Here is a 26,963-nt window from a genome sequence, read left to right as displayed (position 1 = left end):
GTGAATAATATAACTAAAATATGCAGGTAGTTATGAAACACATCGTGCGATAGCACAGCTTTTTGGTAATTGACTACCTTCATGATTCTTAATATAATTCAAATATATTCTTGTTTTCATCCAGACTTCCGTAAACATCCTCGTAAAACGTAATTAGCGTTATTGTGCCTTTGTCTCAAATATGGTTTGTATGCACATCGACTTATAATTGGGATCTTGTTGTTTTAATTAATTATTTTACTGGTATCAATGACCGCTAGGTTCATTAACCTTTGTGTGGGATAAACCATCTCCGTAACACCTCTGCAGGATAAATTTGCACATACGATCTACAAAACTTTCCACCATCATTTAGGAGACATATGTCATCGATCGATGAATCGTGCGTATCCATGAAATTTCCGAGCACGAGCTATATATCGGTATGAATGAGTTTTGACATGAATCTATACTCATGTCTGTCTAAGTATAAATTTGCCAAGAATGGCGCTGGGTCAATACCCATAGGAATGCCTGTGGTTTGTAAAAGCACTCTGTTGCCTATATGCAAATAGCTTTCTACTATGAGATGTTCCATGGCAAATTTTAACGATGCTTGAGAAAAACAATTGCTTTGTTTATCTTTGCGCCAAAATGCCTTAGAAGAAGAGAAATCAATACACCGTTTAGTTCCACCCTCAAGTACAAAGTCAACTACACCATACAACTCTTTCAGTAGATCCTTATGTTCAGTTATGGTGTATAGTGTGCTGAAGTCGAATGTGTTAATTATTCATAAAAAGGTTATTGTTGGTATAGCAATTTCATATGCCCTGTGTCTATTTTACAAATTACAGTGTGCTCATGTACGATACGTGTACACTTTCTCCAGAATATATGTCTATCAAAATGCGTAAATCATACATATCTTCAATTTTTTACCTCCTAAATTATTTCAACATAATATCATTGCGTATGTCATTACTTCACTGTATAATAAAAGGAGGCTGCCTTTGGCTGCATATATTTCAAAATTTTAGTTTTTCGTACTTGGTTCCAGTTTTGTTTCGTTGTATTGTTTTGATTTGTTTACTTTGTTACTTTTGGTCCCGAGTGTTGCTCACAGTATTTTCATCCGCCATTGTACACTTCAAAAATTGACCCATTGGACCCGTTGTTAATGATTTCTAGTCAACGTTTCGGGAATGGAAGAAGAAGGAGGGGGGATATCTGCAAGTCATTTACAATTATTCTATCGCATGTGAACGTTTTCCTAAAGCACGGAAAATTTCCTACGATATCGACCCGCGTTTAGGTTTTTTCGGATGAAAGGTTTACCCGTGTTTATTGATTTTCGTGTAGGAAAGTTATTCATTCGGATCCGGGATAGAACATTCCCGTCCACAAGCTAATAGATATAGCCTTCATTATTCACTGTTCATTATAATTTTCTGAATTAGTGCTGAATATCTGACCCCTGGGTCTCCATCGATGAAAACAAGAGTGGCCTTTGCAAAGACAAAGCTTTGTCGTCATATACCCGTTTATTCTCGACCGCGGGTCATCCGGGTACTTGCGGTTTTTTACGTCATTTTTGCGTCACAGCGCCGTGAAGGGGTTCGGATTTTTCAACTACTAAAACAATATTCAAAGTTTCGATATAATTAAATGACATAACTTTTAGTTCTGCTTTTTTCACACAATTTCTGTATCATTCGCTCTTCTGTATCGTCTGATCTCTCATTCACCTCGCTCGTATGCGTTTCACCTACTGAAGTCACTCCGCGGTCGAGAATATAAGGGGATCAGGATCGGCTGCAAATCGCTAGAATACTCCTGGCGGCAGATAGCGGCGCTGTCACTGTGGGAACTGACCTGCACACACAGAGAGCAGTATCCTTACTTGACCTTACAGCCAGTAATATTGACCAATCACATTTATGCAAGTATGTGACATGCGCAGATGTAACCTAACGGCATTACAAACTTCCGGGTTGTGAACGAAATGACACGCCGGTTATATTTTTGACATATTTTATCAAAACGACCGTTACCTGTCGATATTTCACACATGCTTAAATCCTTGTCGATATGAGCACGACGATAACTATCATAGGTGAGTATATTAAATGTAATTATAGAGCTGACTGGATTTATAGCCAGTGAGCTAGTCGCAGTTCAGTCAAGTCTAAACTGTAACAGGTATGCTATTACAGTAAAACCTGCCTAAATCGACCCCTGAGTAAACCGACTTCCTGTGAAAATCGACCGATCTTTTTATCCCCAAAAATTGCCCATTGACACCAACAGTAAAAGACACTTTGAATACCGACCACTGTCTACTGTGAACACCGACCGCATCGGTCGGTCCGAAGTTGAAAATTCACACTGCCTACATCGACCAACCGACCGACCGACCGTCCATAAAAACCCAAACAATGCCACGCAATCAAAATAAAATCACCGATCAAAGGACAACACCGACCGTCGCTTACACAGAAGTCACCGACAACGACCGCATTTGATTGACAGCCAGATCTGACACAACCGACCGACCGACCGACCGTCCATAGAGAACCCAAACAATGCCACGCAATAAAAATAAAATCACCGATCAAAGGACAACACCGACCGTCGCTTACACAGAAGTCACCGACAACGACCGCATTTGATTGACAGCTGGATCTGACACTTGCAATTCACACCCTATCAGTTGAAAGTAAACAATTGTTCACCGGATAAAAACATTCACCAGTATCATACGTTCCGTTTTTTCAATGTCTACACCTACCTGCTACCTAATTCACACTTTCTTGAAGACGAAAAGAAATGAATGCAATGTCGCATGTTTAAAGATTTTTTTTCTGTAAACAAGTGTGATCCGACAGTTCCGTCAAAGGTAAGAGTTGTTCACAGCCGGGAGATGAAAGGGAAAAAGTGTTTAAAAACGACGAATTCGTGCAGGCTAAATCACTCGATCACTAGCATCAATCAGACATAGTCGCTTAGTTATCGATCACTACAAGCTCTCTCATCACTACGTTATTCCAACATGAGTCGTCCACCACAGAAACGTCGCCGTACTGAGTTGACCCTTGCTGACAAGGTCAAACTTATCAAAGACGCTGAATCGAAATCTCTCACTCGACAACAACTTGGCGAAAAGTATGGAATTGGGAAAACCACCGCTACCGACATCATAAAAAAGAAAGCACAGTACCTCAAGCAGTTTGAAGAAAATGCGGATAGTTCAAGACAACGAATCAAGACATCGTCAAAGTTTGAAGACGTCAATGGTTTGGTATGGACATGGTTCCAGCAAGCCCGTGCTAAAAATATCCCCATATCCGGTCCGATGCTACAAGAGAAGGCGTTATCGATTGCAGCTGATATCGGCGTAACAGACTTCAAAGCATCGAATGGGTGGCTTGAGAGCTGGCGAGGGCGGTATTCCGTGAAAGCGTTCAAAGTCAACGGTGAAAGTGCTGACGTCGATTCAACCATCGTAGATGATTTCAAGAGCCGCGTTGCCGAGATGTGTCAAGGTTACAGCCCTGAGAACATTTTCAACACCGATGAAACTGGTGTTTATTTTCGTGCACTTCCTGACAGAACTCTCGCTCATAAAGCTGATGAATGTAAAGGCGGCAAAGTATCGAAAGAGAGACTGACTGTGATGTTTACCTGTAGCATGACAGGGGAAAAGTTGAAGCCGTTTGTCATCGGGAAAGCAGCAAAACCACGATGCTTTAAGAACATAGATGTAAAGACTCTGCCCGTTTACTGGAATGCAAACAAGAAAGCGTGGATGACAGGTCCCTTGTTTCAAGAGTACCTCCGTGAACTGAACAACCGTATGCGTCGTCAACGTCGTAAGATTCTGCTTTTCCTGGACAACGCCACTTCCCATACTCCAGACATAAGACTTTCTCACGTTACTCTGAAGTTTTTCCCTGCCAACACTACATCGGTATTGCAGCCATTAGATCAAGGTGTCATCCGTGCATTCAAGGCCCGATACAGAAAGAGACTTTTGCGTGCAGTCATTGCAAAGATTGATACCGCAGCAAGTGCCAGTGAAGTAGCGAAGTCAGTGAACGTTCTCGATGCCGTCCATTGGATCAACGGGGCGTGGAACGACACCAAAGCAGAAACGATTACCAAGTGTTTCCGTAAAGGTGGATTCAACGTCCTGACTGACCCTGAGGTCAACGCCAACGATGACGATGAAGATGACGCGGACGACGAGGAAATAAGAAGCCTAATTCAGCAAGTCACGCAATCTACCCAGACATCAGATGACCTTCAGTGTACCGTTGACGAGTTCCTGAACTTCGATAACAACATTCCTACCGAAGAAACCTACACCGGCGAATGGGAAGAGCAGATTGTCCAGAATTTCCTCGCTGATAAAGTCCAAGAAAACAACGATGAAGAAGACAGTGAAGAAAAAGATGAATGCAACGAATTCAAAGAGAACTCTGATCCTACCGACGGCAGTAACCTCACACACAACGAAGTCTTAGCCATGTTAGGGAAACTACGCAACTTTGCTTTGAACAAGGACTCCGCGTATTTGACCGCCATCCAAGATCTACAGACTCTCACTGAACAGAAGATTGTTGAGAAGAGACTTACCTTCAAGCAGTCGTCTCTCGAGAACTTTTTCAAGCCAGTCTGAACACTATTTTCAGGAACATGTAGCCCGCGGACTTGTAGTCACACAACAAGGTACATTTTTGTAGAATATTTGATACAGTGCAATACAGAAATTCGTTGTCGGCGTATATGCAGTCAAGTCTTACCTGTTTTTCAGATCATTCTCTTCCGGTTTTTATGAACATTTCTCTGGACATTAGTTTAATTTTCATGATTTTCTTTGAGTAACTTTATTGAAAATTTTTCTCATATTATGTACAGTAATAAATATGAGTGTGTATATGAAAGTAACATTATTGTGTGTGAGTCATTCTTTGCGTGTTGGTCTGATGAATAGTTACGTTGTTTGGTCCCATTGTTGTGTGTTTGAGCATCAGCCACGCCCACCCTGAACAAACCGACCCACTGTGAAAACCGACCGTAAAATGTGGTCCCAGTCAAGGTCGATTTAGGCAGGTTTTACTGTATTACAAAAAGTGCGTTATAAAAAGTGCGTCGGTGGCTACGCTGTCGCACACTGTCGAAAACTGGCAGAGCTACCATATGGATAATGTCGAATACTGAAATCATCAGAGTATGGAGATATGTTTTTCACAGAATCTTCTATCTTGTAACCATAGACACAGAGGAACTTAAACCATGGAGGTAGAAACGAGGAGTCTTGTCACCACCTTCATGGTCAGCCGGGAGTCACAGTCGCTTGCGACGGCCGCTGTGTGGTGTGCATTCGAAAAGTAGGAAGTTGGGAAACGGAATGGCCGCTATACTAACGTATCGCTGAGTTCAGAGGCGGATTTCCTTCGCAAAAAGCCACATTTCATTCAATAATTCAGCATCGATGGCTTCCAATTCATCTTCAAATTCATACCTGCTTTCTAAATGCATAGCACTCATCGGCCACAGTGTATGGCCCTTTTCTTAGCTCCATGATCGAACCACAGGCGACTGTGGTTTGAGTGCAGTACTGTGTACTGTGTAGACTGAAAGATTCAGATGTCACTCATGAATATTGGTACTACCATAGACCTTAAAAACGTTTTTAAGGTCTATGGTACTACTCTGTCAGCTCCTAGTCCAAACACTACTGAATCTTTCAGTCTTAGTACAACATGGCCCAAAGATATTATACAGTACTATACATGTACAATTAATTATGTGAAGTTGATGTCTAATAATTCACTGACTTGTACGCTGTGGGTTCGTCAACGAGAAGATGCCTCAAAACAGATATTTAACTTAATGAATCAGGGTCTCATGGCTCCTATCATTACTGCAGGAGCACCACTAGATTAGTGCTCAGTCTAGGCATGGCTACACTGGTATATTCATGTTCTAGCAGTTTGTGTGTACCTATGAATAAATTAAAATTTTGAACAGGTTTTTGTAGACTTGAATAACAAAATTGTGTGTTCATTGACTGGCTTGTTGAATTGTGTTCCTCTTTGGATAAATCTATTAACCTGCATACATACATACATACATACATACATACACATGTACATATATACATACATAAATGCATGCATACATTGTTGCCAATTGTTGTTATTTTAACTTTTACATGTAACAATTTTTTTTACTGTTGAGACCATTGGTCTTCCCTATACAAAGTAAAAACAGAATAAAATGAATTTAACAAATAACTGGATAAAGTATGATCAAAGCTTAGTTTTGTGAAATAACACTGATAACCAAACATTGCCTTCTCTTGCAGGTACAGCAATTCTCAGCCTCTTATTGGCTGGTTACTTAGCTCAACAGTACTTGCCACCCCCTAAACCCAAGATAGTTGGTATTGACCTGGGCACAACATACTCATGTATTGGAGTGTACCAAGCTGTGACTGGGGATGTCAAGGCAAGTGTGCATGCTCTGTACTATATCAAACTTTAGATCAGTGTATGAACTTGCAGTAAGAATGCTTTTGACTGAGAACTTGTTGTGGTAAAGCAAGAAAAGGGTGCAATCTATTGCTTTTCATGTACATTTACATGTTTGTCATTTTTAGCTCATATTTGGTATGTATATAAATACCAAAAAGATGGTGAGTCAGTGCGTCTGTATGTCTGTGTGTATGTATGGATGTATGGATGTATGTATGGATGGATGGATGGATGTATGTATGTATGTATGTATGTATGGATGTATGGATGGATGTATGTATGTATGTATGGATGTATGTATGTATGTATGTATGGATGGATGGATGGATGGATGGATGGATGTATGTATGTTTCTATAAATACTATGAAACAGTCATTCATAGAAGTGGTCACTATTGATGTCACTATTTCTCAATCCAAAGCTGAGTACATTCATTGCTCAGTTGATGCTCCACTGTACATAGAGTTGTGGTAAGCAGCTGATCAGTAAGATAGTCACAGATTACTGCAATGAACCAACGAACACATCCACTGGTACATGTATGCCCAGGTACCTGACAACATGATTCACCATATCCTAGCATACATGTATTGTATCTGTATTGTCTGCTCTAGTTGTTCGGTAATTATGGTCGTGAGGCAATGATAGAATCGCAGTCAGCATTTCTGTTCTGTCTTGTGTCCCTTGTACTTCTCCTTGAAAACATTGTATTAACAGAAGGAAGGAGTTTTTAGGTTGCTTGAACTCTTTACCTCTCTTTTAAAACAACGCTCACAGGAAGATAGCATATGTGGCCTATATAAACACTAAAGTAAGCACACACAATACAAACCCCCACATTCTGGTGAAACAATTGGCATGGTCAGGAAGAAAACGGATAACACAAATTCTAACTGTAATTCCATTATGACAATTATTGTATAACATTGAACCTGTAGTAGTATTTATCAAACTATAGAGACATCTACTGTTGTGCTGTTTTTGCACTCTTCCATGTCGTTTCCTTCTGGCCAATGAGATTTCGTATCACAGAATACTCATTTTGAGCTTCCTTCTGATTAGTTACCTAAATTTACATATAACCAGGTGTTGGTGGATTCAGCCAATCACAAGACAGTTCCCAGCATGGTGGCGTTCACTGGCAGTGATGTGTTAGTCGGATACGATGCGCTTGAACAGGCTGAACGCAATCCCATGTCTACGATCTATGACGCAAAGAGATTCATCGGTAAAATTTTCACACCGTCCGAAGTTGCCAGAGAAGCAGCCAGATATCAGTTTAAGGTAAGAGTTGGTATTGATGTCAATGTCTTTGGTCTGAAAACGATGATAGTCTGCAAAGTGTACAAACCCAGCATTGTTGGATACAGTTACTCACAGTAAAAGTTTTTCTGCAAAAAAGTGGTTGCACTGGGAAATTGTTTAGGAATCCCTGCAATGTTTCTCTTGTGTTCCTTGAAAATATTGCATTCAAATACTGAGTGAATCTCGGTCATACGACTAAGAACCCCATTAAAATTTACCCTGGTACTGTCCTTGAAAATAACACTGAGATACTCCTTCTGGTAAAGATCCCCTTGTACTATGATTACAAGTACTGGTGAGTCAGATTTTAACATCATTAAAAGAACCAGGGATACAGAAAGGGTCTTTTGAATTCTCAGATTTTTTAGGCTTGTATTTCACTTCCATGTCACTTATACACAGGGATCAACATATGGAAACAAACAGCTCAGAGTTATTAGACCAGGGGTAAAATATGCAATGCTTGATGTTTTGTTTGCAAGAGGATTACCCGTTGGAATCAATGTACGCAATGCTGTGGCATTCTGTTATAATCTTTGAATGTATAAAGCCCACACAGTCTGATCAGTTAGCATGAATTTCTGACAAAAAATCTGTGCGGTATACTCCCAATTTTTTTTTTCCGGGTTTGTGCTGGTGTAGGTTAACAAAACGGAATATTAAGCTCCATACAATTCTTCCTGTGTACGGAAAAATGAGTTGGGGAAAATGTTCAATATTTAACACACTCTAACAATGCATTTCGTTTTCCAGTGCATACTTAGATTTTATTTTTGTCAATAGAATTGCAATATGGGGAATGATGGGAAATCAGGCCCAGATTAGCTTTCATGAATTCAAAATGTCAGTGTGGGCATGTGTAAAGGAAAAGGGAAAAAAGTGTACTGTTTATTTATTATGTTAATCTTCTGTTTTTTGTGCGTTAGACATTGAATACTAAGTTCATGAACTTACTGGATTCCTATGGTAATGGTTACCTTTTTTCCTGCCAAGTTCTTATTTCACCATCAGGTCAAGTTGGTTAAAACTACTGAAGCAAAACTTGTCCCATATGGTGCAATTTTAACAAAGACTTGAAGATTTGAAGGTCCCTGACGACAGAGATACACGTACTGTAAACATGATTTTTACAGACTAAAACTGCTGTAACATACCAAGCCAAGCAGGTCAAAATACACATGGTTTTGGCTCAATACTGCTTTTAACTGGCTTGGCAGATGGGGAAGTGATACTGTCTGGCAGGAAAGGGATAAAGTGTCATCTTACACATGTAGAAATCTTCCATTCTTGACACATACAGATCAAAGAACACAATGGCTTGATCAGGTTTGTTGTTGGTTCCAATGACAACCTGACTGAAGTCACGCCAGAATACGTGGGTTCCCGGATTCTCCTTGAGTTACGGCAGACAGCCCAGGAGACGCTTGAAGCGCCGGTTACCATGGCAGTGATGTCCGTGCCTGCAGAGTTCAATGAACTCCAGAGAAATTATACAAAACTTGCCGCCAAGTTGGCAGGTGAGCAAATTTTCCCACTTTTTGTGTGTGTAATGATGAAAAATTTTGTCAGTTTTACTTTGATTAGACCCTACACTTCTGCTGACTTTTTGTCATTCTGCAAAAGGTCAAATGAGGTCAAAGAATCATTATAAAAGCACTAAATTGTCGATATTTTCATACATTGCAGAATGTTCAATAATATGGCTAATGCCGTCAATCATCTCTCAAAATGACAATGATATGAAAAACGTACAAGTATTAGAAATTTAGAAAGTGTTATAATGTTGAAGTTTTGAATACCATGCAGATGAATTAATGTCAATGAAAAAATCTCAAATCAATATACTATAGAGAAATGCGCAGTCCAAATACAGTTTTCAGGGAAATACCAGGTACTCATCAGCAACTATTGTCCAGCTTTTTGGACTGACTTTTTTAATTAGTTGACAAGCTGAATACTGTGCATCTCAACATGCTTTGGGGAGTAGAGTAAGAAACTGTAGTTGACATTAAAAACAAAAAAATGTGGAATTCATCAAAAGTTACAGAACCTTTAACTAAAATGTGAGTGACCTCAGCTCATAGACACATGTGTCTATGTGAACCATAACTCTTGGTGTTTTTTAAACCATGATTTGAGAAAGTACTAGTAACTTAAATGCTGCCAGCACTTGTCAAAAGAACTAATTTGTTGATGGATTTTGTCATCAGGTATTGATGTTCTGCGAGTGATCAATGAACCCACGGCAGCTGCATTGGCGTACGGTCTCCACAAGAAAGACGGCGTCAGTAATGTCCTGGTTGTCGACCTCGGAGGAGGGACCCTTGATGTGTCGCTGCTCAGTGTACAAGGTGGCATGTTTGTAACCATGGCAATGGCAGGTCAGTACATATTGTGAACCTTGTTTGCAAATGTGGATATTTTCAGCTAATTAAGTCACTGGACCAGGCAGGGTTAGCTGTGTAGTCCAACACCAGTGCAGCGGTCAATGAGAGGTTGCGCTTCCACTGTACATTTCTGCAGGGTCATGAATATTCATGACTGCAGTGTATGCCATAAATAATATTCAAACATTGCCTAGGCATGTACAGAAATCTACCAGCATTGGCTGAGGGTGTCTACAGTTATGACTTGATTATTAGCGTCACATCCAGTGTGTTCCATTTGTGAATTCTGGTAGCATGTGTGTGCCCCCACATCATACCGGTATGGTACTGTCTTGTAACTAGGAAGTTGGCATACAGTGAGTAAAGGATCACTTTTCAGTCAGTGTACCTTTTCAACTGGTTTAAGGAGAAACTAGGATTTCCATATGTGAGATGTTATTGTCCTTAGAAATGATCTGTTTCATTTATTGTAAAATAAAAGTTCCTGACTGAATAAGAATACCTGCAATTTTTTGTGAAAAGAAAAATAATTGGAAGATTTCGTTTGAAAGCAAGTCAGGTCCTCAAAAACTAGTACGAAAATGGATATCATCAAAAAGGATATACATGTACTTGTCAAATATGTTTGAACTCAATATTGAACAGTTATCATAGGCAGTCGCACTGTGTGCGTTGAAGTCATATTCAAGAATTACCAAATTCATTGGTATAAAGTTTGAGACCACCAAACATATTTGCTGTTATCATTAATGTGCAATTTCCGTTGGCCAAATGCACTTGTGAATTTTCATTCATTTATAAGATAAAGAATGTATGTTGGACCAGCAAATCATAGAGCATACAGTACAATAAATTACCCACAATTCTCTTTGATTTGTATCCTTGAAGGTTACTTTTCTTATAACTTTTTCAGTTCTGTATGCAAACAATAATGTGCAGCATCAGAATAATTGATAAATAATATCAAGTAAAAGTACGTTTAGAAATTTCAGCAAAAGTTTCCAAATAACCATTAAACAACCATGGAAGTCACGTTTTGTAGGTACTACAAATGCCATACTTTTTAGGCAGCAAGTTATGACGAACTGAAGGGGTCATTCTCTGAGAAAACTTAGAATGCAAATTTCTTTTGTCATTTCCATTGGAAAAAATCAATATCCTTTTGTTTCAAAAAACAGGTGCAACTGGTCTCCCTACTTTCCATCACATTATTCTGTATGGCTGAAGACACAATCAGTGGAAAATTTTACAAAAATGCTATCTCCTCTCTCAATCTTGCATAATTTTCCAAATCATTTAAAATGCGAATTGAGAAGAATGGTGTCCTTAAAAGTACGTTTTCAGAATTTTTACAACTAGTCTATGAATTTGTCTACACATGGGAGACCTGGTAGACTTCTCTGGGGAATCTCTGAGGATACAAATCGCAATGAATTATGGGAAATTTACAGTACTGTGGAGCAGGACAAGTGGACAAATGCTATTACCCGTCTAAATGGTACCACCACCAAATACTGTATGGATTTGTGTTGGATTTCATGATCCCTATCCGTTCCAATCACAAAGGTTTAAGATTTTCAATTGCGAGGCACAAAATAACGGTACCGCTATCAAAGTCATCGTCATAAACGTAGCTTTTAGCTATTTAGTACTGTGGGACACATGCCTTAACAGTGTGGAGTACATCATTTGCATATTTGCTTTTCGCAGGCAACAATCGTCTTGGAGGCCAAGACTTCAACCAGAGGGTGATGGCGCACTTCTTAAAGTTGATAGAGAAGAAGTTTAACAAAGTGTTGAACAATCCTGAAGATTTGCAAAAGTTGAGACTGCTGGTAGAAGAAGCAAAATTAAACCTCACCTCAGGAAATTCATCTTGGATTGACATCAATCTTCAGTCATTAGGAAAAGACGCTGTTTTCCGAGACAATTTCACCAGAGAGACGTTTGAGGAACTGAACTCAGATTTATTCCTGAAAGTCTTGCAACCAATTCAGGTCGTCCTACAAGAAGCGGAAATGCCCACGAAGGAAGTGGACGAGATCGTGTTGGTGGGCGGGTCAACGCGGATTCCTAAAGTACGGCAATTGATACGGAACTACTTCGGCAAAGACCCAAATGTGGCCATAGATCCGGAGCTCGCTGTCGCGTATGGTGTCGCCATTCAAGCCGGTATTATCGGCGGTTTATGGCCTCTCCAGGTCAGCGCCATTGAAATACAACGGCACATCAAGAAGATACATGTCACTTGACAGCAATTTTGAAAGTGACGAATAGGAATGAACATCTCAATGTCAATTTCATTTGTGCTGCATGTCAAATTTCAATGACTTTATTCTTGTCTTAAATCTTATTCATATTTATAAGCTAAGAGACACAGAAACAATCTTTTTGGTCTTTTAACCATTTTTTAGTCAAGTTCTTCAAAATTAGATTAAAAATCATTCAACTCAGAAAATTGATACGGTACACATTGCTGTGATGCACACTATCTCCAGCAGATCATGTCTGTCGAACTCACTCTATTTGCCTATGTCTTGACAAGACAAATCAGTGAAATTATGTTTATGTATTGCCGTGGGGGTCCACATATGGTCAGGTCTGTCAAAATACTGGTAGTTTACATGGGAGTGTACTGTTTATGTGTACAGCTTTCAACAGCTTGGCCATCTGGTGAGAGATTACTGTATACACTGGCAGGAAAAGATCAATGGGTGCTGTGCTGACAAGCTGATCTGCTCAGTTCTGAATGTTTTCACTCAATGAAGTCCGCTCTGCAGTCAGTGTTGCTGAATCATGTTGTGAGATTGCACATATACAGCAAAATAGGATAATCCTTATACCCCTTCCTTGATCCTGTGGCAGTTGTGACCTTATAATATTGAAATGTTGAAGTTACAATCTGTTAAGCAAAAGCAGCTATGGATTCCCTTTTGTCCCTAGATAGATAAATATCTAACCTATCTGTAGTGCTTATTTCAAAGATCTCCACACCGTAGTTGTGAAGAATTCACGGCTGCCATATGGCCAAAGCCACTCCTGGTTTGCAGGTTTTTTTACTGAAAGACTGAAACACAGATTTTCTCAATGATGCTAATTGCTAATCAAGCCAAACATGGCAGCAACCCCAGCTGTCTCTGTGAAAATGCTTAAATTTGCAATTTGGGAGAACAATCTCATGTCACAATTGTTACAACATGAAGGAAATTCAAACATTTTCACAAATAAATGTAAATGCTGAAAGATGAAGGATAAATGTCATTTTCAAGTGAATCGGATAATAAAAATTTAAATATTTGCCAAAAGGAGCAAAGTTTTAAAATGCCAATTTAAATAATTTCCTTTTTATCGCTGTCCATGATTTCCGTTTTTTTGTGAGAATGGATACATTTTCAGCAAATCAGAGTGAAATGAACGTGTTAATTTGTGGCATATAATTCTTAGGAAATGCTGAATTCTCCTTGTATGGAGAGAGTGGCATTGAAAGCTACGTGGCTTATGACCTAATTAAAGTGACATTTTTATGAAGCCATAGTACAGGGATGCAGTCTTTGCATGACAGAGTTCTGCACCAAGAAATGGTGCCAAATTAAAGGGAAAGAGTTGTCGGAACTGTGCCCGTGCGAGTTTCTTGTTCACAAACAATTTATTTCGTGCACGATATCTAGATGCACCTCATCATCATAGCTGCAACATTTAAATTATAGGATGTAGATTATGACAGACATGTTTTAACTTTCATCGATCACCATCGTACCTTGGAGTCAGTGTTTCCATAGATCGTATGGGTCCAATACAACCTTTGAGTGCAGTTCTGACAACTGTATCCCTTTAAGTCAAGAATGCACCCAAAAATGAAAGCCATCAGTCCTTCTTAAACCTTTTTCAGAAAACTGCACCAGAATGTAGCTGTTGTTGTATGGGAACATTTTGTAACAGTGTAACAGAAAGACTGAAATGTATGATATCAACGCTTTGAATATCAAATTCATTCGTCAAACACATACATTTCCTGCATAGCTTCCATGGAAATTCTTAGAAACCTTGCCCCATGTAAATTTTGCACAATGTCAAAAGATGTTCATTACAGAAACAAACCTGTGTCAAGGTTTGTGTGCATTTCAAACATGAATTTGCAAAATCTCCCAATCTCTTGTACTGCACTGATTGCATGTGTGGAATATTTTATCAATGCAAGAAAAGTAAACAGTTTATTAATGAACAGCAACAAATAGTTTGTGTGTGTTTCTCTGAGTAGGCTATTGGTCGTGATTTCAAGGTGAGCGCCACCTCCAACGACACCAGCATCAAGTCTAAAGGTATGTTCACGTCACTCTTTTGCATAAAAAATACCACCAAGTCATGAGATGTAGCGTTGAAGAAGATACTGATCAGTTTTAAAGACAAACCGAGTCACAGCATGGTAATAACAATGAATTGAGTAGCACACTGAACCAAACAGAGGATAAGGTATTTAGATTTCTGAAAAAAAAACTAAATTAAAACAAGGCAAAGCTCCGACCCCAGATGGACTACCAACAAATTACATCAAATATACATTTGATGTAATTTTGCCTCTGCTCGCAGAGCTTTTTATCCTTATTTCTGGACTTTTCCAGCCGAACACATGAAAAGCCAATGCAATCAATATATCATTTTAACAAAGGTGACAAGGGCGGTATGATTAACAATGGGAGATTTCACTACCCGATGCATAGGGAAACAACCAAATTCAGCTCATCTTGAGCGGCACACTAAAAATGATAATAATAATAATGATGATGATGATAATAAATGATTTATTTATATTATTTATTTATAAAGCGTCTATATCCACTGCGATTCAAGTGATCAATGACTCTGCATTGAAAGTTACACAGTTATTTAAAAAATGCAAAAGTCAGTAAAGATTACAACTCAAATAAATAATGCTGTAGTGGTGTAGTTATTTGTAAAAAAAAATCTACAAAGACAACACTTTACATATCAACTCATCTTGCTAACTTACACCGTCCCTTCCCCCAAAATTATAGAAAATATTAAATGAAAGCCAACTTATTAAAAGGTGCATTTTAAAGGGATAGCAGCTGTAACTTTTGAGAATATTTTCACTATTTTTGTTGCATACTGCGAACTGTTCACATGAATAAGCATAGTAAAGCATGAAGAATCACCTACTAATTGACCTCAGTACGTAACGTGTATCAATTCGTCGTGATAAAGAACATTGATGAAGTGAATTTCTTAACAGACACAAATTCAACGATGTTGACACACGGAATGCAACGTAATCGACTTTGTACACATGTGCAAGAGAAGTACCGCACAGTTCAACTCTGGTTCAACATGGCGTCCCAGCCCTGCGTACAGGTCTGTGTGTTCCTGGCGTTATACGGCCTCCACCACAGCCCTGCAAGGGTCCATAGAGATAACTGGCGAGATTCAAAATGGCGATCTCCATGGGTAAACAACTTGTCGACGACTCAGTCACAATCAGGTGCTCTAGAGTGTTTCACTTTTGTCAAAATTTCATCTTGTAGACACATATCTAAATTTACTAAATTCACAAAACTTAAGGTTTGGTACATATTTGCTTGAAAAGTTGTGAACCAAACTTTCTCAGTATTTCCATGGCAAACAGTTCTTTATTGTGTTGACACACTGTCACGGACACTACAAAATATTATGAGTTGATGGAGAAATAACATAGTAGACTATATAACATTTGTACAAATATTCTTTTAAAAGTTTAACCAGAAAATGTATACATCTGTTGTAGAAAAAGGTGAATGTATCAGGATTTTACCCAGCTTTGCATGATTTCCTGCAAAATGATTTGTTACGAAAAAAAAAATTTTCATTTTTCCCCCATGAGCTTATGATTCCTCTAGTTTACAGATTTGCCCTTTAGTACATTTAAATTATTTTTTACTGCAATTTTTGAAGTCTTTGGAAAACATTAATAGTATTTGCAGCACAATTTTGCTCATTTTTTGTCAGTTTTCTAATCATTTTTGTAGAATGGTAAAAGCGTCACGGACACTACGCATCCAGGAATATGTGTGTGAAACAAACTATTGTTTATTATAACCAGTAAACCTGTAAAAACAGTAAAATTGTGACAAGAATTGATTACAAACAAATCAAAACATTATTAAGGAAGTTTGACATAAAGAATATTTGTAGTACTCGTATTTTTCAATAACCAGAAAATTTTATCAGAAATACAACACTGAATGCAAAATTCTTGAGATAACTGGTATGTAGACAATGATAAGTGGTAGGTAAAAATGCTATGCAATGCAAAACTGTCCTAGCAACACTATAAGTGAACAATAAATGATTTACTGAACATTTGGTTTCCAACATATTATTGTGATCTGTATTTCAGTAGCGTCACGGGCACTACACATTCGAATACTTAAAGGGGAACTTCTATATCACTTTTAAGAGACAATATTAAACACAAATTCTCTATATCAGAAGTCTAATTTAAGTCATGAAGAGTGTAATATAACACTCTCTTGCCACTCATAGTGATATTTGTAGGTGACTGGAGTATTTTAAGTATTTGGTCAGCATCTATTGTGTATAAGGGGAAAGAGGTTGCAAATCTGACTATTTATGGTGGTACTGCAGTAGTGTGGGCTCCATTATGGATCTTTGTCAATAGTGATGTATATAAGGGGAGGATTTACTGTATATTCCGTAATGTTATTTTTCTGTTTTATCCCCTTGTTTGCATTATAAGGTTGTATTATTTGTGTTTGATAAATTCAAGTCGTGTGTTGTTTGTTTATGGAAAGCTATGGCAAGACATAGTCGGATGTAGCATGTGGTGTCTTTTGAATGATGTGGTCCTGAAATCAATGTTTCAAAACCCAAGTGAGTGGTTTCTCCTCAGTCGCAAAGTCCTGTCTTTCCTAAGTTGTTGTGTCAGATATTTTGATTTTTAGCTCGCATTTGGTATACCAATGTGAGGTAATTGTATAAGCTGAATCAGTTCATTTGCATGCCATTTGCATGTATGTATGTATGTATGTATGTATGTATGTATGTATGTATGTATGTATGTATGTATGTATGTATGTATGTATGTATGTATGTATGTATGTATGTATGTCCGTCCACATCAAAAACAGCTAAACGGCAGAACCTACTGTCTCAGTATTTGGTGTACAGTTGCACCTAGGGATGGAGATGTGAATTTGTTCAAATGAACATGTCAGTGCCAAAAATATGCAAATGAGGGGAAACTCTGTAAGCATTGGTCAGATTGGGTTGAAACTTGGTGTGCAGGTTCCTTTAGGCATTCTAAAGCAGATGTGTAAAATTTAGGCTGAAATTTGCATGTTTCTATTTTTCAGGTAATTTTTAGCTCATATTTGGTTTTATATATAAATACCAAAAAGAGCTTATATGATGAGTCTAAATGTCTGTATATTTGTGGGTATGTGCGGATGTATGTCCGTCACACACAAAGGCTCCCATACCGCTAAAGCTACCGTCTCAGTATTTGGTGAACAGGTAGATGTAGGGGTTGAGATGTGAAATTGTTCAAATGAACAAATCAGTGTCAAAAATGTGCAAATGAGGTAAGAAAAAGCGAAGTTCTGAAACAGGCTTGAAACAGGCTTACTCCCCTGACTTGAGTCATTTCCTGTCATTGTTTATGAACTGTTACATATTAACAGACCTGCTCAAACCATAGACAGTAGAGGGGAGGAAGACCGTCTATGGTCAAACTAAGGGGGGGGGGGGGGCTATGCTATGCATGTTGCTAAAGTTCTCCAGTACCTAAAGTTTCAGACCTTAATTACTTTTGTCATTCTTGCTTTTCTGGTTTAAATATTTCTTGTTGTTTTTCTGGTTGTACTGTGCAGAAATCATTGTCATAACATCAACGTAGAATTTTCCTGCACTGAACAGATAGAAACAACATTTATTGTTGATCTTTGGTACCCATACTGGTATATACCAATTCTGATCAAATTTGAGCGACACCGAAATTGTGGTATTTTTTCAGTTTTTAGTCAAAAATGTTTTTCTCTGAAACAACTCATCTGATTGCTTTGAAAGTTGGTATACATGTTCCTCAGGATGACCTGAGTCAAGTGTATACAAATTGAATTGAAATTTTAATATTTGTAATTTTGGGGCAATTTTCCAAATTTTTGGTCAAAATGTTTTCATTGAAAAATTACTAATCTGATAGCTTTGATATTGGTATACAGGTTCCTAAGGTTGATCAAAATCAGTTTAATGAATATCGTGAAGATATCTTGAATTTTGTATTTTTTGCTGAATTTTTTGGTTACTTTTCTCATTTCAGTAAAATTTCTTCTTCTCTGAAACCGCTAGCCCAATTGCTCTCAAATTTGGATAGGGTGTTTGCAAGGATGTTACCCTTCTAATAGTTGAAATTACGACAAAATTGGAAATATTACTGTTTGGGGGCAATTTTTGTCATTTTTGGTCAAAAAAATCTTAAAAGATATATTCTTTTTAAATCTCCTCGTTTGGGTCATTGAATGTACAGAAGTATCTGATAATTTCACCTCCATTAGTCCTTTAAAATTTGATTTGGGTAACATGATTCTCTGTGCAGGTATTGGAATGTTCCAATTAGTTTTGTGTAGATTTTAATATCCAAAATATTTTCTTGGTTGTGCCTTTGGCCCTTCAAAATTTGTTATTTTTTTCTAGTGATTTCTTAACTGGTAATTTAAATGTTTGATGCTTTTTGTTTATTCTATGGCTGAACTCTGCCAGCTGGTTTTGTGTTCCAGTAAAAATTATGAAAATGTCATATCTGAATCTTTTTTTTAAAAGTGAATCATTTTGGTATCCAGAGATGATTTCCATTTCCAGTTTATGAAATGCAATCATGACAATCTCCAGCAATGCATTTCAGCCCATTAAACAGCCACATATTTGGCGGAAGAATTCATTGTATAATAGCCCAAAGACTTGAAAGAAACTCTTGCAAAATACTGGCAGGAACTTGAAAAGGCCGAAACATTAAAAATTGTTTTCCCAGACCACCCAATAATAGCCCACAAAAAGAAACAACAACATAAAAGACACATTTGTCAAAACAAAGTCCACAAAAGAGACAAAACATTAACAATAATCTCAACACAAGATAAAAATAGAGAAATTTTGATGTTATTTGTAGCCAATAACACGTGAAAACATTAACATCAACAAGTATAACAAAAGCAACAAAATATCTGACACAACAATTTAGGAAAGACAGAACTTTGCGACTGAGGAGAAACCACACACATGGATTTCCAAACAGATTTCAGGATCACAGCATTCAATAGACACCACATGATAGATCCGACTATGTCTAATCATAGCTTTCCCTTAACAAGCAACACACGATTGAAATTTCATCAAGCACTTATAATACAGCCTTATAATGGTAACAAAGGCTTAAAACAGAAATATAATTTTAAGGGATATAAACCCTCCCCTTATATACATCACTGTTGATATAGATCCGCAACGGAGCCAACTCTGCTGCAGCACCATGATAAATAGTCAATTGTGCAACCACTTACACTTCTTATATATCGCCAAAGCTTTCCCTTAACAGACAACACACGATTGTTAAATTTCATAAACACTAATAATACAGCCTTATAATGCAAAAAAGGGTTAAAACAGAAAAATAATTTGAAGGGACATACACCCTCCCCTTATATGCATCACTGGGCTAACACTCCTGCAGCATCATCATAAATAGTCAAATTTGCACCCACTTTCCCCCTTATATAAATCAAAAACACATTTTCTTTGGTTTTAAAAGGATTTATTAAGGTCTATGAAGTTTACTTCAGATGTCAGGTGAATTTAAATGTAAATGCAGTAAAAATGCTTAAAGGGGAAGTTCACCAAGGATGATTTTTACATATGTGCTAGCTTTGTGGTCACTTACCCCGGAAAAGCTATTTTCGCCATTTATAACTTGCACGATTTTTACAAAAACCGATAGAAATAGTACAGGAAGTTGCCCATGTAATTTGAATCATGGGAAAAAGCGCCAAGCTTGGAGCTTGCATAATGTGATATGGAAGGCACCATTTTCCCATGGGTATGGCATTGTCCACTCACCAATGCTTAAACCAGGCTGTGCGTATTTCCATAACTTTCCATAACTTTTGTTTATACTGAGTATCCTTGCATAAACGGTGAATCACTTATAATAAACTGTTCACTGTCAGATTTTGTGTTGCTGTTTACTACTGTACTACTGTGAGTGGACAATGTGGGGGCCATACCCATCCGAAGATGGTCCCTTCCATATCACATGATGCAAGCTCCAAGCTTGGGGCTTTTTTCCCATGATTCAAATTACATGGGCAACTTCCTGTACCATTTTTATCATTTTCGTAGAAAATCGGGCGAGTTATAAATGGTGAAAATAGCTTTTCTGGGTAAATGACCACAGAGCTACCACATATGTAAAAATCATCCTTGGTGAACTTCCCCTTTAACCACTTGTTAGGTGTAGTGTCCGTGACATGAAGCCAGTTGCAAATGGAAAGTGGTTTAATGTGAGAGTAAATTAGTTTGTCCAGTGTTATGCCTTAATTTCACTACAAATACATTTCTATCTTAAAGTTATATAGGGAAATAACTGATAACACTATTTCTGTTCCTTTTTTAAACCCCTATACCGTTATTTAGTTGGACAGTTTTTTAACATTACAATCTTAAAAGGTAGAAAAACATCTTTCACTGGTTTAATATATTTCATTTGATGTCTTACTCAAAAACTAAGTTACAATCTCATAAAAATATAACTTCAGCTGGTAAACAATATAATTAAAAGCTTAAATCACTGTAACAAGTAATGTATGGATTTGGTGTCACGGACACTACGGCTGTCACGGACACTACATTTGGCCCCCTTTTGATACACTGAAACAAAACAAGTGGTAAATGGATTATATTTTTATAACACATAAGGAAGGCAAACAGGGCCACTTTGGCTAATGACATCAGATCTCTACTATCTGAATATGGCTGAAAGGTATGAGGGTGTCACGGACACTACAAATTTTGGACACAAAATGTGGGCAACTTTCATGATTTGTCATTCATAATCAATACGTTGACCCTATAAACATTTAGTACCAACTAATCACAGTTGGTCTTCCAATCAAATAGATGTTTCAGGAAACATCCTAGTGTAATGTTTCCCAAGTGATAATAGAGAGATAAATCAATGCTGTTGTCAAAATATAAAAAGCGTAACCACACACCAATTTCACTTGTTATCACGCCATTTCCATTCAAATCCATGTATTAAGATGAAATAACTTGCAAATCAAGAAGAAATGGTATGTGACACTTTATATATTCTGAATAATCGAAAAAAAATTAATCTAACAGTTTCAAAAAGTGAGTTTACAAAATGTGTCTTTTCAGATGAAACAGCGTAACGCTCATTTTGACCCACTTTTGGGGTACTTTTTTCACTACTCAGGTCAAAATTATCACAAAAACTCCATTTTTTTTCGATGGGGCCGGTTTGGTTCTACTGGTTGATTCATATTAAGAACAATGTTTCATTAAATTTTGCTCAACATTTTTTACTATTAGAGCGTAACATGTCGAAATCTGTCTAGAGCACCCTGATTGTGACTGACCCGCGAGTATGTTATGTTTCAGAAAACGAGCGGTTTTGGACGTTAGGAGGACGTTAGGAGAAGTTAATGGCATCTTTTCTGGGTCGGTTAGGAGGTAAAGGTAGGCAGGGAAAGGATTTTGCCCCGATAGAGCAGAATTTCGGCCAAAAGACAGTCTTTTCGTTGCGGTCCGGATCTGGACCGCATTGTCGCCGGTCATGTCCATGAACCGTTGCAGGGCTGTGGTGGAGGCCGTATCACGCCAGGAACACAAAGACCTGTACGCAGGGCTACATGGCGTCCATACTACAGCGCGCAGCGCAAGCGACCAGTACAGTGGGTCGACCGAACATTTTTTATACTTTTTTGTCTCTATTTCTCTTCTGTTTCTGTGTTATCTTTCTGCATGTATTGTTACTGTCGTGCATGTGATGTTATGTCTTGAATGGTATCTGTTTGTATGTGTGTGTCTGTTTGTGTGGTGTTTGTGAAACAAACCTCACAGCAAGCTCCGAGCAAGACACATTTTATGTAAACACTTTTTTTAAAAATATATGTTATTTTATTAATACAAACTTTGTTTAAAATTTATATAGCTCTCAACTTGTTTTATTTGTGTATGAAGGTGTTGTCTGCTGATTTTACCAAACTTGTATTGCTTCTTTCTCCTCTTTAGAGGTCCAACTGTACCAGAGAGAATATGGACTTTGATCAAATCACTGGATAAAAAAGTTAAGGTACATTTTATCAAAGGCTGAATGCACTGGATTATTTTTTGTATGCTGAATCTTAAAAGTACAAATATGAAATCCATTGCATCAGCTTTATCAGTAAAGAAAATGGCCCAATAAAACTGCATTTCCCCATGCACCATTTTTGGAGCCTCTTTGTAGGGCATTATACATATGCCACCACACAAAGCCAACAAATTGTTGTTGGCTGCAGTGGGTGTACACTGATTTGCCGTAGAGCCATGTTTAATCCCATCTAGCTAACTACTTGTGACCTCATTGTCATGAGCTCGGCCTGTTAGCTTCCTTGACCTTTGATGTCTACCCCCTTCCCCCAAGCTGCAGGTTGTCTGTGAGAGGTCTGTCTCAGAGCTGCAAGATGTCTGCAAGGTCTGTCCCAGAGCTGTGGGTTGTCTGCAAGAGGTTTGTCCCAGAGCTGTGGGTGGTCTGCAGTGGTCTGTCTCAGAGCTGCAATAACTAATTATATATTCACAGAATCAGCTTACTGCAGCTCTGTCCAGAAAGCTGCAGTGAGTCTGTTTGTGCAGATCTGCCTAAGCTCTTAATCAGCTCTTTGCAGATCTGCAGGTTTCGTAAGGGTAGCTTTGTCTGACTGGAATAGCGTGGCAGGATCTTCTCTATCGCAAACGCTCGCTCTACTAATACAGTGCTGTACACGGATACTTCCCACTTAACTTCTGGGTCTTTATTACTTAGTGCTCTGGAACTGCCTTCTTGTGTTGGCCATTCACTTTCTTGTTTCCACAGGAAATCTGGTCCTTGCAGCCATCTTTTGGTCTACAGTCAGTCCCCTAGATGCGTCGTCAGCTGGGTTGGATTTGGTATCGATGTACTTCCACTGTTTACGATCTGATCCTTCACATATAATATATTCATTGGCACAGTACTTGATCACTGATGTGCTGTATGTCCAGAAGTATACCTTGTCATTCTTAATGTCGAGCTCCTTCTCTAACATTATGTTCATTCTCACTGCAACTGTAGCTGCTGTTAGCTCCAGGCGTGGGATTGTTATTTTCTTCAATGGTGCAACCCTTGCTTTCCCCATAAGGAAGGCGCAGTGAATTCCTCCGTCTTCGTTTATGAGTCTGAATATGATGCGACACCATATCCGTATTCACTGGCGTCAGAAAAATGATGTATATCACATACCTTGACTTCTCCAAAGTCTGCTGGTTTGTAGCACCTCTGAGCTGATATATTTTCTAGTTTTGGAAGATCTGATAGCCACCTTTGCCATTTCTTCCGGTCATTTTCTCTGATCTTTGCATCTCAACCATACCTCTACGTTACAAGTCTTGAAGTAGTATTCTTGCAGGTAGGATGAATGGGGCTGCAAGTCCAATGGGATCGTATACTGAGCTGATAATTGATAGTATGCCTCTTCTTGTTGCAGGCCGGTTTTCAATGTTGATCTGGAATCCTACTGTGTCTTACTCGACCGACCATGAAGTATATATAGCTAGGGCACGCTCTACTGGTAGACAGTCGTATTCCAGCTTCAAATCTTTGATTTCTTTAGCTCTTTCCTCTTTCGGTATGGCTTCTAATACTTCACGGCTGTAGCTCACCCACTTCATTAGACAGAAACCGCCCCTTTTGCAAGCAGCAGTCAGACCTTGTGTCAACTTGATTGCCTTCTTAGCATCTTCTACTGACTTGAGGCAGTCATTTACGTAGAAGTCTCTCTTTATTGTATCCACAACTTCATTGTCGAATAGGTGGCTGTTGTCATCGGCCATCTTGTGTAGTGCTGTGTTCGTGCAGCTCGGGGATGATACTGCACCGAACAAGTGAACCATCATCTTGTAGACTCTTGGAGGGCTTTCTATGTTTCCATCTGGCCACCAATAAAAGCGTAGACAGTCGCTGTCCTCTTCTTTAACTTGTACTTGGTGAAACATAGCCTCTATATCTGCCATTAAGGCGATTAGTTCTTGTCGAAATCGTAGTAACACTCCTAGTAGATTATTTGTCAGATCCGGCCCTTGTAATGGTAGGTTGTTCAACGACACCCCTTGGAACTTCACTGAAAAGTCAAAGACAACACGGATCTTCTCCGGTTTGCTCGGATGATATAGTCCATGGTGAGGTATATACCATACCCTTCCGTCGTCTCGGTCCAATTCGTCATTTGGGACTTTTACTGTATATCCCTTCTCAAGTATGTCGGCATGAAACTTTGGGTTGTTTCTGAACTTTCGTTCAAGGCCTTTGAAGCGTTGTAAGGCATACTGCTGGTTGTCGGGTAGTCGAACTTTGAACTCTCAGTTTTGAATGGAAGTCCCATTTTGTAGTGTCCGCTACTAGCTCAATGGTTTCATTCACTTTCTGTATGAACTTCTTGTCTTCTTTGGAGTGCTCCCTTTTGTCGTCTATCATACGCTCAGGAAAGTCAAGGTCAATGGAATGCCGCACCAACCTGTCTAGTTTATTCATTTCCTCCATGTCTTCTACAGCAATAATTTCTGTTCTGAAGCTTGGAGGATGGATCTGTTGTCCCGTTTCACAATATCTGGATACGTGACAGGGGATCCATCCTATTTGTGTTCTGCATGCGTGAAGCGTTTTACACGGACTGCGTATCGTCTCCAGAGGGGTGAATGCTTGTACTTCTCCGGTGCCTAACATCAGTCCTATTTCGGCATCTATTCTTGGGAGTTTTATGTTCTTCAGATGTGGCCATCTCATGTTGTCTTCTTGGCGGGAATGAAGTCTTCAGAGACGCCTATCGTTTGCTTAGTGTACACTATTTCCAGCTCTACTATTGGCTCTGAGCAGTCTAGGTCATACACTTCTATGCCTGTGACCGTCTCGCAGGTGAGGGTGCCTCTGCCTATTGTGGTGTCTACCGTCAACCTTGTCTTTCTACCTGGGGCTCCAAGCTGTCTTTGTAACGTTTCTGTGCAGAATGATGCAGCACTGCCTGGGTCTAGAAAGGCATAGGTCTGTACCATTCTTTTTGAGCCCTTCAGCTTTGCCTTGACTGGGATAACAGTCAGCAGGATTTTGCGGTTCTTGCTCCTGTTGCTGTCATCGTCATCTTGAGCACCGGTCCCCATACAGGGCTGTATTTCTTCTACCTCTGTGGTGAGGCAGTTTACTGTGGTGCTCTCTGTCTGTATTGGCGTCTTGGAATCATCATCATCCTTATCAGCTGTTGGTCGACGATCCTGATGTAGCACCGTTGGGTGTTTTCCTTGGCATTTGGAGCATTTAGCTTTCTGCTTGCATTGCTTACTCCGATGACCAGGTTTCAGACAGCTAAAACATACACCTTGGTTTCTCAGGAAGTTAACAGTATCTTCTTGACTGGCTGCAATCAATCATTTGAAACTATTGAAAGAATGTTTGCTATCTTGGCAGTGCAGGCATGGTTTCTGTTGAGCTTTGTGTGGTTTGGAGTTTGAAGTGCTGCTCTTCTTGCTCCCTTGGTTCATCTTCTTACTGGTGCTGGTGACACTGGTGGCGAAAGATAGTTCCACTTTCTCTGTGGTTTTCTTCTCTTTCACCGGGTTGTCGAGACTGGCCATGGCCTGTCTGCTGTAGTCCGGGCATGACAATCTAGTAGCCTCAGACTTCACCAGGCCGACAATGTCTTCAAATTTTACTTTCCTTTTGGCTTGTCGTATCTTTTCCCTGCGCTTACTCCAAGAATCTTGCATTAAATATGGAAGCTTCTTGACGATCCGCTTCATATTTTCTTAATGCTCTAGTCCATCAACACATCGGGTTGCGGTCTTACATCGATTCAGGAAGATGGCGAATTTGTCTAACGAGGTAACGTTGTCTGGCTTGATTGGAGGTCAGTCTAAAATCTTCCTCAGGTAGGCATTGGCTATCTTGTTCGGATCACCATAACGCTCTCCCAGCTCCTCCGTGGCACCTTGATATGCTTCACTTGCGTCTGTACCTGCATACCCTTGAACTGTTTCATGGGCTGTAGCTTCTGTGAACTGTCTCAGCAGAGTGAGTTTGTCTTTGTCATCCTCGGCAGTTGGTACGAGTTTTGTTTCAAACTCGTCTATGAATGATCTGTACTCCATGATGCTGCCATCAAACTTCTTTATCACTGTGGACATTTTCTTTATCGCTCTAATCATCGCCCACTGTGCAGCGCCACGTGTTGTCTTATTCATGCTTCTTCTGTTGGAATTTCTGGAAGCAGCTATGCTGACTGCTTCTTCTGAAATGTCAGACCCATTGTCACTCTCACTTTCTTCTGGACGGTGACCCCTTTCATTCTTTTCTTTATCCATCATTCTGTCATGAGTAGCTTTATTTCGTCTTTGGCCAGAGCTTAATACACTGTCCCCCAAGTGGACATTTTCTTTGGGAGTATCAGTCGTATGATT

General features: G+C 39.0%; 3 protein-coding genes across 3 annotated transcripts; 1 reads left to right on the top strand and 2 right to left on the bottom strand.

The window, feature by feature from the left end:
- Window positions 1-1,950: 1,950 nt before the first annotated feature.
- Window positions 1,951-13,394, top strand: LOC139129553 (heat shock 70 kDa protein 13-like). Its single transcript, XM_070695202.1, has 6 exons — window positions 1,951-2,095; window positions 6,353-6,495; window positions 7,609-7,806; window positions 9,128-9,344; window positions 10,038-10,208; window positions 11,925-13,394. Exons 1-6 carry the CDS (start codon window positions 2,071-2,073, stop codon window positions 12,464-12,466), a joined length of 1,296 nt encoding a protein of 431 aa, XP_070551303.1. The 5' UTR covers window positions 1,951-2,070; the 3' UTR covers window positions 12,467-13,394.
- A 9,941-nt stretch (window positions 13,395-23,335) lies between these two features.
- LOC139127393 (uncharacterized) lies at window positions 23,336-23,656 on the bottom strand. The gene has a single exon (XM_070693313.1). It carries the CDS (start codon window positions 23,654-23,656, stop codon window positions 23,336-23,338), a length of 321 nt encoding a protein of 106 aa, XP_070549414.1.
- A 385-nt stretch (window positions 23,657-24,041) lies between these two features.
- LOC139127385 (uncharacterized) lies at window positions 24,042-24,530 on the bottom strand. Its single transcript, XM_070693302.1, has one exon. The coding sequence runs from the start codon at window positions 24,528-24,530 to the stop codon at window positions 24,042-24,044; it is 489 nt and encodes a 162-aa protein (XP_070549403.1).
- Between the last annotated feature and the right edge of the window lie 2,433 nt (window positions 24,531-26,963).

Source organism: Ptychodera flava, chromosome 3 (assembly GCF_041260155.1).
Source record: "Ptychodera flava strain L36383 chromosome 3, AS_Pfla_20210202, whole genome shotgun sequence".
NCBI lineage: Eukaryota > Metazoa > Hemichordata > Enteropneusta > Ptychoderidae > Ptychodera > Ptychodera flava.
The sequence above is the reverse complement of the archived record's forward strand: the minus strand, read 5'-3'. Positions and strand labels throughout refer to the sequence as shown.